Source organism: Scardinius erythrophthalmus (genome assembly GCF_964197995.2).
Source record: "Scardinius erythrophthalmus genome assembly, chromosome: 18".
NCBI classification, from domain to species: Eukaryota; Metazoa; Chordata; class Actinopteri; order Cypriniformes; family Leuciscidae; genus Scardinius; species Scardinius erythrophthalmus.
This window is the reverse complement of record NC_138238.1, coordinates 18,468,835-18,488,961: the sequence shown is the minus strand read 5'-3', so window position 1 is coordinate 18,488,961 and position 20,127 is coordinate 18,468,835. Positions and strand designations below refer to the sequence as shown.

The window sequence follows — 20,127 nt, the reverse complement described above, 5'->3', positions numbered from 1 at the left end:
TAGGGAGAGAGTGATAAAACAGAGAGATAGATACAGGGTAGGTAAAGAAAAAGAGAGAGATAGTGAAAGATAGGTAAAGATAGAGGAATAGATATAGAGGCAAAGTGAGGGAGAGATAGATGGTCAGAGAGGAGTGTGTGTGTGTGAGAAAGAGAGGCAGAGAGAGGTGTGTGTCTGTTTGTGTGTAGGGTAACTTACATCTGCAAGAACAATGAGTCCTGAGACATCTTCAGAAAAGTGAGACAGAAGAAGATGGATGACCTGATAGGACCGCTCGACATCATCTGTTGTCCACAAGTTTGGCAAGAAAACATTATGCAAGCCAATTAGACTTATTGATAGATTAGCAGTAAATTGCAAGATTAAAGCAAGTAAACCATTCAAATTTCCACCTGGTTCTGTGCTGTCATGGTACCCTGCATCTGCATCTGTAATAAAATAAAATCAAATGTAAACATTAATCTACAACTCAATGATAATCAAAACAGCACAAAAACACAAAATAGGGTGCACTATGCCAATGCAATTAAAAGAGAATAACGTTAGCTGTTCACATAGCTAACGTTAGATATTGCACTAGCCCGATCAGTAGGCTATAACGTTAGCTGTTTTTACTGGATTTACCTCATTAATAGGCTAAAACCTGCACATAAAGTCGTCACACCAGCATGTCTGGTAGCCCAAACAGCTATAATCCATCAAAGACGAGCAGATGACATGAATTCATCAAATACAGTCTTTGACCAACTATCTAGCATAATAAACAGCTAATCAGTAACTTAAATAGATTGTAAGCCGTTTGATTTGACGTGCATATGGCAAGAATGCCACACAAACTTGACCACGGGAATGCTACTTAAACGTTATAGGCCTAACGTTAGCCTATTGTTTAGATTTAGATCGTATAAGTTACATAAATGGACATTAAAATAAGCGCATTGTTTCTAAAATTAATGGACAAACTATCGAAATGTTGCTAGCTTGAATCACCTTGGCTCATTAGCAGCTAGCTAGCTAGCTAGCTAAGTTACTTCATTTCATGTGGTGTAAGTCCGTGGCGTTTAGTATGTATACATCAACATCACTGATAAATGTTCAAACTATGCATGACTTTAAAAAAACGCTTTAATCTCACCGGATTATTGTGATTTTGGTCGATATCTCCACCGCGATCTTCCGACATGGATCTCCGTGTTCGTTGCAGGTTCAAATGCCGCCTTCTAACTGTTACGCTCCTTCCCAGACTGCAAAAAAATACTGTATGATCATGTTATTTCAGATAGTGGCGCCAATAGACATAATAAAGAGGCGCGGGCGCCTGCAAGCGTGCTGCGTGTCATACGGATATTTACACCGTGTTCAGAAAGAACAGGGGAGACACACACACACACACACACACACACACACACACACACTGGGAGCGCAGTTCTTCAACTAAATGTATAAGCCGTCTCGCGTAAAATCCGGAGTGTAGGGTATTAATAGGGTAATAAAAGGCTATTACACCCACGATAACAAACACATTTGCGCATGCATAAAACACCGCAAACTTTCTTATTTCTGTCTATGGAATAGGCTATGCAAGATTATTCTTGATAACATTTGCAGTAGAGAAAACAGGTGTTTAATTTGTCTAATCTTCATTCAGTAAATGCATACAATATTTAGTTTGTTAGTAATGGATTGTACCGTCGACTATTGATTGAATCAGTCGTTGTTTAGCAACCTAAAAAAATTTATCTCCAAACATACCAGACCATCATGATCTTACTCTATCCGACATCTTTGCTTGAATTTTCGATTTTGCGGTTAAATAACAAAAATGAGGTGTTATTTAACAATGAGGTGTTAAATAACAAAAATGAGGTGTTATTTAACATATATTTCCTAAATTTAACAGTAAGGCGCAGTTATTAAAAATAACAGGTTAATCATGTTGAAATTTGGGCGTAAATTAACAGAAACATTTAACAGTGTATACTATTATGAAACATATAAGTTAAAAGACATTAATGGTCGTTATAACGTATAGTTCAAACGACTTCTATAATAAAGTGATATCTGATTTGTAACCAGGCACTAAAGCAATTACCCATAAAACGTGCTTTAAACCAATCGGATTGCTTGGGTCCTAAGCTGGGACTCATCACTTCGCTGGGACTAATCTTGAGTCCCACTGAGGCACTTCAGTGGGCCTTTAATCGTCTTTTTGCGGATCCGTGTGAATGGGGAAAACTTTTCCGTTTTTAGTACATTGTTGTCATGTAAACGTACCCTAAGATTACTCATCAGATATGAGGTTCCACAATCCACAGTGATGTCAATTCACATTTATTTATATAGCGCTTTATACAATACAGATTGTTTTAAAGGGTTAGTTTACCCAAAAATGAAATTTATGTCATTAATTACTCACCTTCATGTCGTTTCAACCTATAACACATTCGTTCATCTTTGAAACACATGAAGATATTTTTGATGAGAAGCTTTCTGACCTTTTTGCCGGCATTTACAACGTGAACAGCGTCGGAGACTGACACGGAAGAGAAGAAATTGTTGAAAAGAGAAAACAAAATTATTTTTGTTTGTGTTTTGTGAAAAAGTATTCATAAAATTAAGGTTGAACCACTGGAGTCACATGGACTATATCAATATGTCTTTACTACCTTTCTGGGCCTTGAAAGTGAAAATAACATTGCAGTCAGAAATCTCTCGGATTTCAACAAAAATATCTTCATTTGTGTTCTGAAGATGAACGAGGTCTTACGGTTTTGGAACGTCATGAAGTGCTGACACAATTTTCATTTTTCAGTAAACTAACCCTTTAAAGCAGCTTCACAATAAACAGGAAATAACAGTGCTAATGTAAAAATGTATCAATTATGAAAACAAATGTAATTTCTACACAAGACATTACATTATTCAGCTCAATTTAGTTTAGTGTTGTTTCAGTTTGGGTTAATAATCAATGTTGCAAATTTCATCAATTATTTAGCTAGTTCAGTTCAGATATCAGCAGAAGGCAACAGTGTTTATTATTCAACTCAAGTCAGTTCAGTGTTCAGTGTCAATGTTGCAAATTTGTGTCATTATCCAGCTATATTCAGTTAAAATTCTAGTCTCATTTGAAAGTGTCAGTGCAGTTAAATCAAGAATATTACTGAATATTAATTGGTGTCATTTAACTTAGACTTAGTGAAGTCTTCTGACAGTTGTCTCCCAAGTGATTGTCATCAGCATCAAATCTGAGAATGATAACTGGGTGTAACACTAAAGCCATTTGTCCTCTTAAAATAGCTGTTTGGGAGGGGTTAGGGAGGAGAGCATGCCGTAACATTTCTGTGTTTAGTATGTTACACAACTACGCTTTAATTGAAAATAGTTTCACTTATTGTTCCTATGTACCAGGAAAGCAAAGGGACATATGATCGACAGCTACACATCTACCTTCTATAATTAGTCATGAGAGGATTAAAATAGCTGTTCAGCTGAGGCATTCAGATTCAGAATACCTATTAAACTTGACTAACCATTGCCATATCAGCTTTATTGGTCAAACCCTGACCCTTGCTTAGAGCTCTGCTTTGGTCAATATTATGGCATGATTGGACCTTACAGTAATTCTAGTTTGCTTACACAAGAATTTGCATTAGTTACTGAATTTCTTTTGTTTTGTTTTATTCAACAAGTATATAGGCCTATTATTTAACATCACTGAAACAAACTAAACACTTCAAGTCATACCAACATCAGGTAGAATCAGGTAGAAATAGCTCTAAGGTTACAATTGTATGTTACACTTTTTACACTATTGCACTGTAAATGAACTGTTAAGGGCCGATCACACCATGAACGATAACCATACCATTTAAATAATCATTCTAATTCTATGAGATCTAATTGGTGTGTTCAGGCTTTAACTCTGTATTAAAACAGCACAACAATGATGTTTTTAAAATGAGTCCAGTCCTTGATTCTCATTGGTCAATACAGCGTTCCAGCTATATTATTATTTTTGCTGCATCTTCATGCGGAAAGATGCCAATTAATGAGTTAGCTTACTGAAAGTTTGTGTACTTTTTTTTTTTTTTTTTTTTTTTTTTACATGTTAACCATAAGCAATAAGGAAATTAAGGCCATGTTGTTTATGGATATCACAGTCAAAAGTGTTGTAAGGTTCAATTCCATAAAATTCCTCTGCTTTAGGATGGAAATTTTGACAGAACAAATAGCCCCAATATTTAGGTGAAACTAACAGAGTAAACTATTCTGGGAAATAAGTTATATTGCTATTGTTATTATTTTGGCTCTTGACATGACCTTGATCAATTAAGCATCAAACTTGTCAAAGAAGAAAGCCCATGACTCATAGAACATTGAGAACTGCCTGCGAATGAATAAATATGTACAGTAAACCATCTGTTGTAAGTAAATTAATGACTGCAGTCAACAGCAATAATCCCACATTACAACACTGTCAAAGCATATGCAAACAATATCAATAGAGTCAACAAAAGCATAATTAAATAGATATATTTATGACTGTTGAATGCTTTGGCAAGGAGATAAAAAGAAGTGGTGCTGGAAGGGGTGAGTGAGTAAACTTTATTGTGCTCAAACAAGGAAAAAGAATACATTATATTTCTCGTTACAGGAAGAGCTTTTATCATAACCAAGAAACTGACTTCATGTTTATGACCTGTTTTTTGAAGACCCAACCTAATGGTAAACTTGAGACTGAGGTCCGATTGTAAATTTGGAATTGTGCACATGGTGTGCATACGGACTAAAACATATTCAAGCAAGCCAAGAAAATCTTCTTTTAAATTGTAATGCATCTTTGAAAATTAGCCGCTAAATATTTTCACTCATACACATCACATGGACTTCGTTCTCAGTTTGCTCCGTCTTCTCTTGTTTAGTTTGTTGTCATGGATGTTAATTTGATCACTCATTATGTTCAGCTGTGCACACACATTTAAGTTTATACTTGTTTTACATTGTCAGGTATTGTTTATGTCAAGCCTTGGTTGTGGATGCTTATTATTTGGATCATATTGTGGATTTATTACAGCCTGTTTGGGTTTATCTTAGTCTTCTTAGTCGTGCTTGTGTGTACTAGCCCGTGACAAATAGCTGTGTCTTAAAAACTGTAATTTTGTAATATGCTAATTATTGAAAATGAGCATCCTGAACCTGCATATGGGCCCTTGATGTGACTTGCATCCACTGCATTGTTCACAATTACTGTAATCACACAAAGAAATGTTGTTCAATATCCTGAATAATCAATCATGCTGACAAGCCAACATTTATTTAACCTTAAGATCCATAGAGGAAAGAAACTATGACCAATAGTTAGATGTCAAATTGAATCAAAGCGAAACAGATAAGTGGAGAGAGCTTTTTCTTTTTTTTCTTTTTTATATGCTCTCAATAGATGGATTCTGAAAGAGTATGCTGATATTGTGTTAATGTAATGAGGCATGGCATAGTCACAAAGCAGGGCATTGTTAAGTAACAGTGTTGTTAACTTGTTTTATAAAGGAAGTTCAAAGCTACTATAATGAAGTATTTTATAATGAATAAAATCATGTTGTACAACCTAAATGCACAAAAAGCTATTGTCCAAAGTCACCCAAGTTGCTCTTTCTTTAAAGATACACCCACACACACACAAAAGACTGTTATTACAAAGAAATCTCAGAATACGACTGACTGGCAATACTCAATACATTACGTTTTTTAATTTAGAGAGATTGATAAAAGGATGGACGGATGTGATATAAATGCTTTTCCCAGGAGCTTGAAAGTTTGCACGTAGTACTTTAGATAAGAAAAACAAACGTGCAAAGCTTCTTCCTTGTTCATCCCAATTTAGATGCTTGAGTGTTGTTGTCATACATTATCGTAAATGAGACCTGAGGCATTTGATGGCTCCTGAATTACGTGATCCAATATATGATGACATATTAAGTGACCTTTAAACTCGTTATGTCTTACAATTGTATTGTGGCTCAGATAAATAGAAAGTAGAAATCTTTTGTAACATTATAAATGTCTTTACTGTCACTTCGAATAATGCCTCATTGAATAATGCCCCATTGTTGAATAAAATTATTCATTTTTATATAAAAAAAAAAACATACCCCATACTTTTAAATGGTAAAGTATTATGGTTTACCCAAAAATAAGAAAACACAATATTGTTTTCAACAGTGATAATAAGAAATGTTTCTTGAGCTGCAAATCAGCATTAGAATGATTTCTGAAGGGTCATGTGACACTGAAGTTCATGTTTCCTTGAAAATAGAATGTTCCAGCAAGTCTGCTTGATCAATTACCAAAGAAGCATGTCAATATTAATCAGGAATATATATATATATATATATATATATATATATATATATATATATATATATATATATATATATATATATATATATATATATATATATATATATATACAGTACTGTGCAAAAGTCTTAGGCATGTTAATACCCCCCACCCCCCAAAAAATGGTTTTAAGTCAGTAATTTATATATTTTGCTGTAGTGTGCAGTAGGAAATATCAGTTTACATATCCAAACATTCTTTTTGCCATTCATTTTAATAATCCAGTGAGATTTTTGTATGCACAAGGAATCTGACAACAGCCGGTATCACATTTCACAAGGCAAGAAAAATAAATGTATTATAGTGAAAAATATATCAAATAATCCTTTAATGTCCTATTACTATTTTTAACATGACAAAAAAAAAAATGTAATTAAGCAACAAATTGGAAAACTATTTCAGCCGTATTTTAGAAATATTTTGGCAACTTTTATAAGGGACTTTCTTTAGGGTATTTTCCAAGTGGTCATCACATTGTTCATTACTGCAGCTGGCTCCAGATCAAGTCTGGGGGCACGTGTTGCCCAGGTTCAGTGGGTGGTGCACGAAAAGCACGTGTTTTGGGGCCTTCATCCGGACAGCCAAAACGTGCGCTTGGGCTCCTTTTCCAGGTGATGATGTGTGCATCCATGAGGCATGACAAACCCTCACTGCTGATGACCTTGAGATGATTCTGCAGAGGAGTTTTGGCGGTTCTTCAAGGCCAGTGTGACGCCAGCAGCTTCAGATCAATGTTCCAGCTGTCTGCCCTCTCATCACCCTCAGTTTGAAGACACACCTGTGAGCCCCACTTAGCCTGTCCACCCCCACAAAACCACCAGGTCATCATGGGAAAATTACTAAAGAATGACAGGACTGAATGAACTGCTCACCGGTTGTTTTGATGAAAAATCATTATCCCTTACGGGAAAGGTACTCCTTAAACCATTAAGACTAAGTTAGTCATCTTCAGTAATTTTTTTCTTTAAGACTGTTCATAAATGTTTTAAGTCAGGTACATAAAAATGTAAATAGGTTTTATTTTGATACTGAAAAGTAAGACAGATTGCCCCTGACTAACTGCTAGTTGGTCATAGTTCTTAAAGGGAAAGTTCACCAAAAAATGAAAATTCTTTCTTTCAATTCACCCTCATGTCTGTGTCACGGGTGGTTGCAGGAAGGCAGACGGAGATGAGGAAAACAGGAACAAATCAAAACACAAACATACACTGAAACGGGACAGTGCCGTTCTAAAACCGTAAGACTTTTGTTCACCTTCCGAACACAAATGAAGATCTTTTGATGAAATCTGAGAGATTTCTGTCCCTCCATTGACAGCTACGCAACTACCACTTTGATGCTTCAAAAAGTTAATTAAGGGATCGTAATCCATATGAATTGAGCGGTTTAGTCCAAATTTTCTGAAGAGACTCGATTATTTTACATGACTAACAGATTTAATTTGGTCTTTAGCTGCTTGACGCACTAGAACAAACCTCATTGGTTCTTGCGGAAGCTCAAACGCGCTGCGTAACACGAGAATGAACCTCATTGGTTCTCGCAAGTCAAGTGAACATGCTAGGGCTTCTGTTTACAACTGATGTGAGAGTTGATGAATGTTTATGAATAAAAGCCTAAATTCAATCTGTTCATCATATAAAGCGATCGTGTCTCTTCAGAAAATTGAAGCCGCTCAATTCATATTAGTTTTATGATCTCTTAATGAACTTTTTGAAGCATCAAAGTGGTAGGGACAGAAAGCTCTCAGATTTTTTCAAAAAGATATTAATTTGTGATATTTTAAAAATGAACAATTTATATCAACGACTGAGATCTTAGTTCTCGCGCACGCGTCGTGGCGCTCTCGTGAACTCACGTCGGAGACCCACACGGAAGAAAATTAAGTTGAATAAAGTCGTTATTTTATATTTTTCCGCAAAATATTCTCGTCGCTTGATAAACTTAAGGTTGAGCAACTGTAGTCACTTGGACTATATTGCGCCAGCTCTCAGATTTCATCAAAAATATCTTATTTGTGTTCTGAAGATGATCGAAGATGAATCGGCTAGTGTTGTTTGTTTTCTTGTAGCACACCACAGACAACAATGACTTTTTATCACTGACAAAATTGTGTCATAAATTCTCCCACATTGGTTTGAAAACAACACTGACGTTACATTAGGCCCTACTGGCAAAATAATGTGTCATTACTTCTCCCACCCTCTCTCACTCTCAATTTCGCACGTGCCCGCAGCCGCTTATCAGACTAGCCCCTTATTTATTTATTTATTTTCTTATCAGATTTCTCTTTCACTGTTCACTCCCTCAATTTTCTTTGATCACGTGAGATAAACAACACGCCCATGGCTTTCGGCTGGCTATAAATGAGGATGAAAGTGATGCTGAAAGAGAACAAGGAAGGAGAGATATCTTACTGTGATCTCGTTCATCAGAAACAGAGTCAGCTATGAGTGACCTTCGCTTTCCTGTCGATGTCCGTCTTATCGGAGTAATGAAAAAGGACAAGGACAAAGTAAGAATAAGATGTATCCGTAGGATAACTTTAAATACTGACAACGCTGTTGAATGTAGCGCATGATTATAATTGTTTGTTTGTTGATTTGTTACAGAAATACATGACATCTGTGCTATGGTCAGACCAGAGTGAGGTGATAGTGTACCGATCCCTCCGAGACTTCAAAACGCTCCATGTACGTTTTAGTTATCTACTTAGCACAGATCGTTACTAGAAGTGAAAAAATAGTTATTTAATTTACATTTCTTTCCATTAGAGGCAATTAAAAAAGAAGTTTCCGGTGGAAAACCAATCTCGGAAAGAGGATAGAGTGCTACCCAGATTCGGAGGTATGATTAACAGTTTTTTAGGTGATTAAAATGTAACTAATGTTGAAACATCTAAATGTACAATTTTTGGTTTGTTATGTTCTTACCATAGTAATAACAGTAAATTATTACATAATTACAAGCAACTAACCCTCAACCAAATCGTAATCCTACCCTAACCCTATAGTAAGTACATGTAGCCTAGTTACTTAATATTACTCAGTACTTAAATATATAATTACACTGTAACAATGACACCTTAAAATAAAGTGTAACCCATTTTTTTTGTTAAACATTGTTTAAGCCTGACCTATGCATAAAGTAGTAACAAATTCCTGTATTTACATACTTTACATATTGATGCTCACATTGCAAAGCCTTTCAAACAATTATTCATCATTATTATAATTATAATATTTTATGTTGGAGGGAAACAGCTGAACTTTGTCTGCATGTCTGCAGTACTCCCATTAACCCCCTAGAGGGCCCTGTTAAAGACAACTCTTTTATCCACAACTATTTGGTTTTGTTGTTCATTGTGATTTCTGTTGTTTACAGCTCAGTGCATGATGCCATCATTTCAGTTGAAAGCTCTGGCTAAGTCAGTGTCTCGTCTGAGGAATCTGGAGAGCTACTGTTCCACCCTTTTGCAGTGTGACACATCGGTGTCACATTCCACAGAAGTCATTCAGTTTTTCCTGCCAAATGAGCAGGAGCTTCTGCCAGAATATACCCAAAACAGGTAGGCCATGTAGATTATTGCCCTGCAGCAAATAATTATGTAACTACAGCATTCCAAGAATATGTAGACAGTTGGCTACAGCTCACTTCACATTTCTGATTTGATCTGTTTTGGTTGGCAGAGTTCAATATCCGTGCTAACCTGCTGGAATGTGTTTGTGCAGTAAATGTCTGTTAAAGCTGTTCTTTTCTCCCTACAAGTGTGATGATTCTGCAATCAAACAGCATCCCCACTGTCAACAGAGGACCTGACTTGGCAAATAAACGTCTGAGCAATGGCAATGTGACCCAGCCTTTTGTGTCCAAGACATATCGATGTGTGGCTCCGTATGAGACTAAAGATACAAAGAACAAGCCCTTTAAAGTAGCTGTGGATGAAAGACTGGATGTGCTCATCAAAGACAAAGCAGGTATGTCTCTTGTTCCTCAAAGAAGTGAACTAAAGTTCATAGTGCAGATCCTTACAGCTTCTTAATATTTATTCTGTGGTGTTGATCAGGTTGGTGGCTTGTCGAGAATGAGGATAAACGACTAGCTTGGTTTCCTGCTCCTTACCTGGAATTGTGTGATGAGGAGGAAGAAGAAGAGGAAGAAGAGGAGTTTGACTCACCTACTTTTGAAAGTAAGATACAGCTGTTACATAAACGTTCTGTCGTATTGAATCTCCAAAGATAACCTTGCTAACTGAACATTTTTTCGTTCCCCTAGTGTCTCTGTACTGCGCAACAAGAAGTTACACATCTAAAAAAGAGGACGAGCTCTCTCTCAGCATCGGCGCTGTTGTGGAGGTGTTACAGAGGTCCGATAATGGCTGGTGGCTTGTTAGGTAATTAAAGTTGTTTACTCCCATTGCACTGATGTTCAGAGAATTATCTAAATTATTTTAAGACAGATGGCTGCTAAACCTTATGATTGACTTGCCCTAGCAACCTATGTCCTACATTGTCTTTTGTTTGCTTCTGACATCTTATGCAAACTTAAATCTATATTTCATATCCATTTATCAATTTATTTGGCAAGCAACTTTGCGATAAGCATAATATACAGTCAGCCAGCCATTATTTAAAAAAATAGTTATAAATACATAAATATTAATATCATTTGAAAAATGGTTTTCTCTTTTAAAGGTCCCATGGCATGAAAATTTCACTTTATGAGGTTTTTTAACATTAATATGAGTTCCCCTATCCTGCCTATGGTCCCCCAGTGGCTAGACATTTTGATAGGTGTAAACCAAGCCCTAGGTATTTTTGAGAAAATGTCGTCATATGTTTGGATGTATGTTTGGATATACAAATGAACTCAAAAGTATTTTTTAGTTCCTTGATACGAGCCTCTGAAGAACCAGTGGGTTATGTGAATTTCTGATGTGTAATTGTTCAAGTTCAGATAGATAATCTTTCTCTCAAAATCGTTCAATACTGTTTATGCATCAGTAAATCAACTTCACGTCGTTTCTCTTGGTGGGATGAAAATAATCTTATGTAAACTGTGATTAAAATATATACAGAAAGTGATCAAAGTACAATCCCTTTCCAATTGCCCAAGCTGTCAATCACACAGCGCGAGTTTATCTGGACACTTGCCAAAACTCGTTATGAAATCAATGATGCTGTTACGCTGCACAACGAAGCTCTTACAGTACTTACCTCATGCTTGCATTGGTGAAATCATTAGTGAGAGTGCAGAAACTGCGTTGCAATGATAAGATCTTCATTCACGCGATCAACAGGCTGTCATCTGCTCAATGCCCATCACTGCAGTAATAGTAAAAACGTATAATAGCTGTAATAGTAAAAGTATTCGAGAGAGTTCCACATGTAATGCTAGCTATTTCATAGGCAAGCATGTCAGCCAATCACAGCAGTGGCCGTTTACACTGAAGTCTCACACAGACACTCCCCTTCAAACAGAGTGTTCAAATCAGAGGCTAAAATCATGCTAGGAAAAATGCCTTTTATTTCAAAATTAGTTTTAAAAATTATCTTAAAAACATACTAACATTATAAGGGCACCCCAGGAAACATTATAAAATAATAAAATAATGCATGTCATGGGACCTTTAATATATTTTTTAAATGTAATTTATTTCATTGATGGCAAAACCACATGCCATTTCTTCATTCTCACATGATCCTATAGAAATCAGTCCAATGTGTTGAGTTTTGACCAGTAGTGGATGGATGGATGGATGGATGGATGATTATTTCTAAATGTACATGATGTGTCTGTCCCATACAAAACTTAACCTTAAGCTTGTATTCCCTGTGCAGATATAACAGAAAGGCAGGCTATGTGCCCTCCATGTACCTGAAGCTCTACAGCAGCCCCAGCTTTGGCCTTCAGACTCTTCAGAGGAAACTTCACAGCTCTGCTATCAACCTGTCCGTCAACAACTCTGTAAAACCGGAGCCTCTGGTTCGCTCACGAAACAGAATGAATAGTTTCCTCAGCTCCAGCTCTCTGGAAATGCTGTCAGAGCCCCAGAGCCAGAACAGCGATCCGGGACCGCACGAGGAGTCTGGCAGCTTCAGCGATGATGGAACCGACTTCAGCTTCAGTTCCTCGGACACCACCTCCATGAGCCCAAGCATGTCCAGCTCAGAGGGGGAAGAGGGCCTGAGACAGCAGGATAAAGAGCCAGACAGTATTGATAGTGGTATGTCCAGTGGCCAAACCAGCCCCATCAGCTCAGACACTGGCCAACCTATGAAAGGAGTCGGAGCTCCGAGGATACCACCCCGACCACAAACTCAGGAGATCCTCCGCCGCTGCACGACCTACACCCGTAAAGTTGCTCTGGCAACCTCTGCACGCCTTGCTCCTGAAAGAGAAATCATGAAAGATGGAGGTAGAGCTTGAAATGAGTGAGAGAGTGTATGGGTGCAAATGATAATGAGAGACTTTCTGCCTATTTTTGGTCATCTTTGAGTCTTAAGATAAAACAACAATATTAATCTGGGTTCATTATAATCTTCTTGTAATCATTTTTGGGGCTAAATTAATTATATCTCAAATAAATCATTTGTATTATACATAACCTGTTAATGGAGTTACAGTGTACATATTTAAAGGTTTCAAAATTTGTTTTCATTTTTTTTTTTACTAACCTTATATTCAGACTGTTATATTGTCTTGAAGTTAATAGTATTCCATATTGGAAAAAGTGTTTTATTTGTACCTTTGCTTGTATACATATGTTTCAATAAATGTTTTGACTGCATTTTAATGATTCTGATGTCATGGGATGCTTAATTGAATGTGGTAATTTAATATATACAGACATATTTGCATGCACACATAAAGCATTATATACTATAGAAGTATATATAGAACACTGTAAAACACAATACAGAAGCAAGCACTAAAGATATGAATCATTTCCAGATCATAAAACACTGATTGCGCAGAAACTGTAGTGTAGAAAGTTTCACGTTCTATAATGTAGAAAAGATGTGTCAAAAAAATCGGTTCTGAGCATTAAGACTTGCAGTGTAAATGCAGCCTAAAGACTCCCATAGCACTTTCCCGAACAGCACTCAAACATTCCTTATATAATGAGCTTCACACGAATCACCTGTGCACATTAATTTCATTTAGGGAGCACCCATTCACATTAACCTAGGAGCGTGTACGTTAAACATCTAGTCATCATCATACTGTTCCCTGGCTTCATACTGCAAGTCTAATTACTATCAGTGTTCAGTTTGTCTTTCTGAAAATTCCCCTGTGTAATTATGACGGGAAGCTAAGTCAGCAAGTCGGTAATAAACTTTAAACATTAACATAAGGAGTGCCGAAGATTTCTTCATAGGAAGCTGCATTTCCTTGCATGAAAACAGACATTCCCGGAAACAGTTGGTCACCTTTTATTGCTTGTTTGTTTATTATTACTATTCTAGAGATGTGTACGTGTTTGAGGACACTTGTGGTGACAAAGTCAAATTCCTCTGTCAATTTCACCTTGTTATTCACCATTGCGTCAAGTCATCTTTAGTTATACAGTGCTTTATGCAATACTGACTGTTTCAAAGCAACTTTACAGTGATAACAGGAAAATGATTTATTCACGAGTTCCTTTGCCCATATAATCTTTAAGCTAATAAGGTTAAGCGTATTTGGCTTGATGTCCGCAATGGAGGGTCTCAAGGAAGCAGCTTCAGCTCGAGCTTAGATTTACCCTCAAGTGGGACTACTAATGCTTATATGATGAGTATGGTATCAAGATGCCTAAATTATGTTGGTGGAGTTGGGTAGGTGGAGGGATGCCAAAACTGATGCCAGAGCAAGGTGAGCGGCTGCTTATGTGCTCCAGTAATTAATTGAGTTCGCTCCTCCCGAAATTAAGTTGTGATCTTCACTTCATTTCGGCTGTACAGCAGCTCTAAAAGAAAATAGTGTCAGCTGAAGTCAATTCAGTGTTCCGTTGTAAAGATCATCACTTATTAAATTAGTTCATTTTCATCTATAAAAATGAAAAACAGTGATGTCATCGTCCAGCTCAGTTACGTTCTCCTCCAATAGTGTCAGTGCAGTTAAATCAATAATATGGTTGAATTTTAAGTGTTTTGGGTAACTCATTACAAGTAACTTGAGTTACGTAATCAGATTACTTTTTCAAGTAACTAGTAAAGTTACGCATACTTTTTAAATTTACCAAAAAAAATTCTAAGTTACTTTTTCAAATCAGTAATTCACATTTATTGACTGACAGCTCTCCTCTCCCCAATGTTTGAGACAAATAAAGTGATGAGGTGTGTGTGTGTGTGTGTGTGTGCGTGCGCTGTGTAAACATGATGGTTATTTTAGTTCTAGACTAAATGTGAACATGCATTTACTCATCTCACTTGCATGAAAACATCTCACAAGTATTCCTCAAGATGAATAAAAACAGTAAAATGCAATCTCAGAATTTTACGCAAAACTTTTATAATTAACTTAAATTACACAAATATACTTTATGTATTTAATCTCACTTTATTAACCAATGTCTTTGCTGCTCAGTGATCTAATTCAACCATATTAATAAGCAAAAATGACTTTAGATTATATTTAGAAATAAGAGTGTTGAACTTCCTTTACTTGTATCCTATTGTTCTTTAATCCAGAACAGCAGCTGAAAGATTTGTTTGAGCTGCGCCCTACTGTACAGGTGTAAATATGTATTTCCTTCAGCCTGAGGCTTATTCATTTCACTTTTGGTGTGAAAGGGCCTTAACATTTGCCAAAAATTGACTAACGCAGTTAGTTACTTTTTTTGGGAGTAACGCAATATTGTAATGCATTACTTTTAAAAGACACTTTCCCCAACACTGATTTTAAGTGTCCCCAACCAAGCAAGCCAGAGGCGATTGTGGCAAGGAACCCAAACTCCATCAGGTGACAGAAATGGAGAAAAAAAACCTTGGCCAGTGAATGAACATGGTGTCATTATGATTCAGACTGCATCACAAGTCAGAAATCAGAATTTGGATCGGTAACATTCAAATATTCCATCCAGTTCCTTTTGCTTTAAGATCGGATTCATCACGAAGTTGGTCATAGGTCTGTGCAGAGGATCTCTTTGGTTCTTGTGTCAACATTCACTCACTATATTGTTCTATAATGATTATTCCGCTTCTAGTTTGTCCTACATTCTAGAAATTCTTTGATTGTTTTGATTGTAAGTTTAATCTAGATTTTTTACAAATTCATCTACTTAAATATATTTATGCAAAATCTGATGTGTAATCTGCCTTACACAACTTAGCAATTGACACATCTTACCCCCATTCTCCCCTGTACATATGAATGGTGGCCAGTACAATCTGGTGTTTTCTTTAGTGTAAAAACCATTTTAGCTTTATAGCTAAAGCTATCCCAATTACAGTTGTTGACTTAGTTTAATTGTTAAAGTTTGGGACATCATTTTCCCACATACTGCATTATGATTTATGATATATTCTATTGTATATAAAGTGCTGCTGTGTGTTCATTGGTCATTCAGACCTGTGTGTTTAGAGAATAGGGCTTGTAGCCTCTAGAGCAGGCAGCCATTGAAGTTCACCGGTTTCCATAGCAATGCTTTTGTCTAATAAGTAAAACCTAGATGGTACCAAAATAGGGTCCCAGTGTGTAAAAAAGTTGTCAGGTGCTAACCACATTTGTCACTTGTGCTAGAATGGAAAAGAAGAGAAAATTGGACATCTGCAATGCATTTCTGAATGATCCAGGGTCAAGTGATCTCCTTTGGGATGTTTTGCTCTGTGTTGTGATGACAGATGTCTGTCTTTTTGCCTCTCCAGATTATTTAAAATATACAGCATATCTATTAGCCGTGTCCTCGTAACACAAGTGAAAATGGTGAGTTTTTCTTCTTTTTTTTCCCATTACATTAGATACAATTAGATATTTGTGGGGAAAAATACTTTATGTACATATTACAAGCTTTAAACATTATGTTTAAAAAGTCTGATAATATATGACTTGAATCATTTTACTATAAAAGGGTGGTTTGAAATAGTTTGATTTAATATTAGTAATATTAATCATTGAAAAAATAGTAATGATGCTAGCAGTCAGCACCCATATGCCATCACAATATATGAATGAAATGTTTGGTATTTTGGTATTAGACTGGAGGTTATGAAGTGGAGCAGTTTGTGGAAACCCCAGATGATGATCTGATTTGTGTCATCTGTAGAGCCGTTCTACGCTGCCCTGTACGACTCAAATGCAACCACGTCTTCTGCAAGGAATGCATTTTACAGTGGATGAAAAGGTAGCAATTTTCAATATTTTATAAAAACCAGAACAAAAGAGATTAGATGAGGCTGGGAAGTGTTGTAAACGGATTTCCAGGACAACAAAATAAAACATAAATAACAAAAAAGAAAAGTGAGGTAGGAAATTAACATTTCCTGTCTGGGTTATAATTTGATTTATAACTTAATTGGCATAGTGTACTCTGAATTATCTTGTTTAATTTGAAATACATTACACACATCTGTCTGTTTAAAAAAAATATCATGGCTAACCAGATGGGATGGATTGTAACACTTTCCAGTATTAAAGTATTCCAGAATTTTTTATGTGTTTGAAAGAATGAAGATGTCAAAAATGCAGTAAAAACAGTAATGTTGTGAAATATTATTACAATTTAAAACAACTATTTTAATATATTTGAAAATGTAATTTATTCCTGTGATCAAAGCTGAATTTTCAGCATCATTACTCCAGTCTTCTGTCACATGATCCTTCAAAAATCATTCTAATATTGCTGATATTGCAAGATAAACATTGATCAAATATCGTATGCTTAATATTTTATAATCTCATTTTATAATAATCTTATGCTTAAGATTTAAATTTGATAGAATATTATTTTATTTTATGCTTTTTATAATTATTTATTTTGTAATAAGATGTACTATTTTTAAATCTATTGCTTAATATTTTTGTGTGCATTCTGTGCAGTGGTGCATTTTTTCAGGATTCTTTGATGAACAGAAGCTTCAAAATACAAGCATTTATTAGTTTTTTTTTGTGACAAAAACATTCTCTAATGGCACTTTTTATCAATGTGTCCCTGCTGAAAAAAAGTATTAATTTCTTCAAAGAAGAAAAAAACTTAACGACCCCAAATATTTGAAGAGTAGTGTACAGTACTTCTGCTTTGGATGTTTGAGCAAATGTTAAAGCCAGTGTTGTTTCAGACAGGTGAAATGCCCTTGCTGCAGGCAGCCTATTGACCAGAACCAAATGCTGGTTTTGTTTAAGCTGAGTAAATCCATTGGCCGTTTACCAATCAAGGTAGGCAACATTTTTAAAGCTCAAGTCTAATATATAGTTGTGTCTCGTGCTTAAAGGGTTAGTTCACCCAAAAATGAAAATTACCCCATGACTTACTCACCCTCAAGCCAGCCTAGGTGTATATGACATTCTTCTTTCAGACGAATACAATCGGAGTTATATTAAAAAATGTCCTGGCTCTTATGGCAGTGAATGGCTGTTTCTGTCATCAGAGTGCATCCATCCATGATAAATGTAATCCACACGGCTCTGGGGGGTTAATAAAGACCTTCTGAAGTGAAGAGATGTGTTTGTATAAGAAAAATATCCATATTTAAAACTTTATTGACTAAAATAACTATCGATTTACGGCAAGGAAAGAGTAACCCTTGACCTGACGAATGACGCCATGATGAACTCGGAAGCACAGAGGATAGAGCAAACCAAAACAAAACAAAACACAACACCAGTCTAGAGAAATGTCAGAGGAGCTTGAGTTTGTTGCCCAGCCCTGTTTGTTAGAACCGCGGGAAGGCCCCATTATACTTCTGCGTCGAACTCACGCCGTAAGCCTGTTTTATACTTCTGCGTCGGACCTACGCCGAAGCCTTTACGCTGTAGGCAACGCGTTGGTTTCAAATTGGCCAATTTATACTTCTGCGTCAAACTCACGCCGTAGCTACGTCGTAGGCTGTGTGTAGCGCGCGTACCCTTCGGCGTACCCTGACGTGTACCTCTCCAAAAATGTAACAACGCGCCAACTCTACGCGGACGCAAGCGCTGTGATTGGTCTGCTAGGACCGCTCCCTCGGGTTTCACACGCTCCCTCTGCATGCGCGTCAACGCGGACAACGATGCAGAAGTATAAATGAAAACCAACGCGTTGCCTACAGCGTAGAGGCTCCGGCGTAGGTCTGACGCAAAGTATAAATCAGCCTTATACTTATACTTATATACTTACACTTCTGCGTCTAGCAGACCAATCACAGCGCTTGTGTCCGCGTAGAGTTGACGCGTTGTTACATTTTTGGAGAGGTGCACGTCAGGGTACGCCGAAGGGTACGCACGCTACACACAGCCTCAACGTAGCTACGGCGTGAGTTCGACGCAGAAGTATAAAACAGGCTTAAGCTTTGACGCCTCTAGGCCAATTTATACTTCTGCGTCGAACTTACGCCGTAGCTACGTCATAGGCTGTGTGTAGCGCGCGTACCCTTCGGCGTACCCTGACGTGCACCTCTCCAAAAATGTAACAACGCGTCAACTCTACGCGGACACAAGCGCTGTGATTGGTCTGCTAGAACCCCTCCCTCGGGTTTCACATGCTCCCTCTGCAAGTGTAATTGCGCGTCAACGCGGACAACGACGCAGAAGTATAAATGAAAACCAACGCGTTGCCTACAGCGTAGGTCCGACGCAGAAGTATAAAACAGGCTTTACGCTACTCCTACATCCTACGTCATACATGGGCGCAAGACTATGCATACGGTCGTCTGCTGGAGGCTAGTTATTTTAGTCGATAAAGGTTTAAACTTTAAATATGGATCTTTTTCTTACGCGAACACATCACTTTACTTCAGAAGGCTTTTATTAACTCCCCAGAGCCGTGTGGATTACATTTATCAAGGATGGATGCATTTTGATGGACTTCAAAACAAAAACGGCAATTCACTGACATTATAAAGCTTGGAAGAGCCAGGACATTTTTTAACAAAACTCAGATTGTGTTCGTCTAAAAAAAAGAATGTCATATACACCTAGGATGACTTGAGGGTGAGTAAATCAGGGGCTAATTTTAATTTATGGGTGAACTAACCCTTTAAACGGTGAATGTGGAACAACACCATGTGTCTGTGTTCCTAGTGTCGAAATGCCCAGCAGGGCTGCAGAACCACGTTCCCGCTCTCGAACGAGTACCTCCACATCTCCAACTGTCCATATGAGTGGCAGCTCTGTCCTCATGAGGGCTGTGGGCAGCAGGTGCTGAGGAAAGATGCCCAGGCACATGATCAGAGCTGTAGCCACTGGCGACAACCGTGTCCCATGGGCTGCGGGACGCTTCTCGTCCGAGAGAACCAGGCCCAACATAACTGCTACCGAGAGCTACATCAGCGCTACGTAGCCGAGCGGAGGAAGCAGAGGGCCATCGCTGCCAACCTACGCAGGAAGATGCAGCGCATGCAGAGCCGGATGGCACAAATAAGGAGGCAGATCAATCTGATGTGTGAGAGCCTGGAGGTCGACGATCTGGAAATTGAAGCAGGGGAGGGAACCAGCACTTGGACTGACGCTAGTGCCGCCAATCCGAGCAGCAGCAGCAGACGCCAGCCCACTAACAGTTCAAGAGTCAGAAATACATGACGGAAATATCCTTCAGGATTCAAAGAAAGCATTCGA

At 37.4% G+C, this 20,127-nt stretch overlaps 2 protein-coding genes across 2 annotated transcripts; both read left to right on the top strand.

Annotated features, from left to right (window-relative positions):
* The first annotated feature begins 8,783 nt into the window (after positions 1 to 8,783).
* noxo1b (NADPH oxidase organizer 1b) lies at positions 8,784 to 13,191 on the top strand. Its single transcript, XM_081392573.1, has 8 exons — positions 8,784 to 8,908; positions 9,006 to 9,086; positions 9,168 to 9,240; positions 9,778 to 9,961; positions 10,162 to 10,370; positions 10,460 to 10,582; positions 10,669 to 10,786; positions 12,234 to 13,191. The coding sequence occupies exons 1-8, from the start codon at positions 8,843 to 8,845 to the stop codon at positions 12,820 to 12,822; spliced, it is 1,443 nt and encodes a 480-aa protein (XP_081248699.1). The 5' UTR covers positions 8,784 to 8,842; the 3' UTR covers positions 12,823 to 13,191.
* A 1,006-nt stretch (positions 13,192 to 14,197) lies between these two features.
* rnf151 (ring finger protein 151) lies at positions 14,198 to 20,091 on the top strand (the record flags this gene model as incomplete). Its single annotated transcript, XM_081391941.1, has 5 exons — positions 14,198 to 14,250; positions 16,245 to 16,302; positions 16,575 to 16,720; positions 17,655 to 17,751; positions 19,594 to 20,091. 5 exons carry the CDS (start codon positions 14,198 to 14,200, stop codon positions 20,089 to 20,091), a joined length of 852 nt encoding a protein of 283 aa, XP_081248067.1.
* Between the last annotated feature and the right edge of the window lie 36 nt (positions 20,092 to 20,127).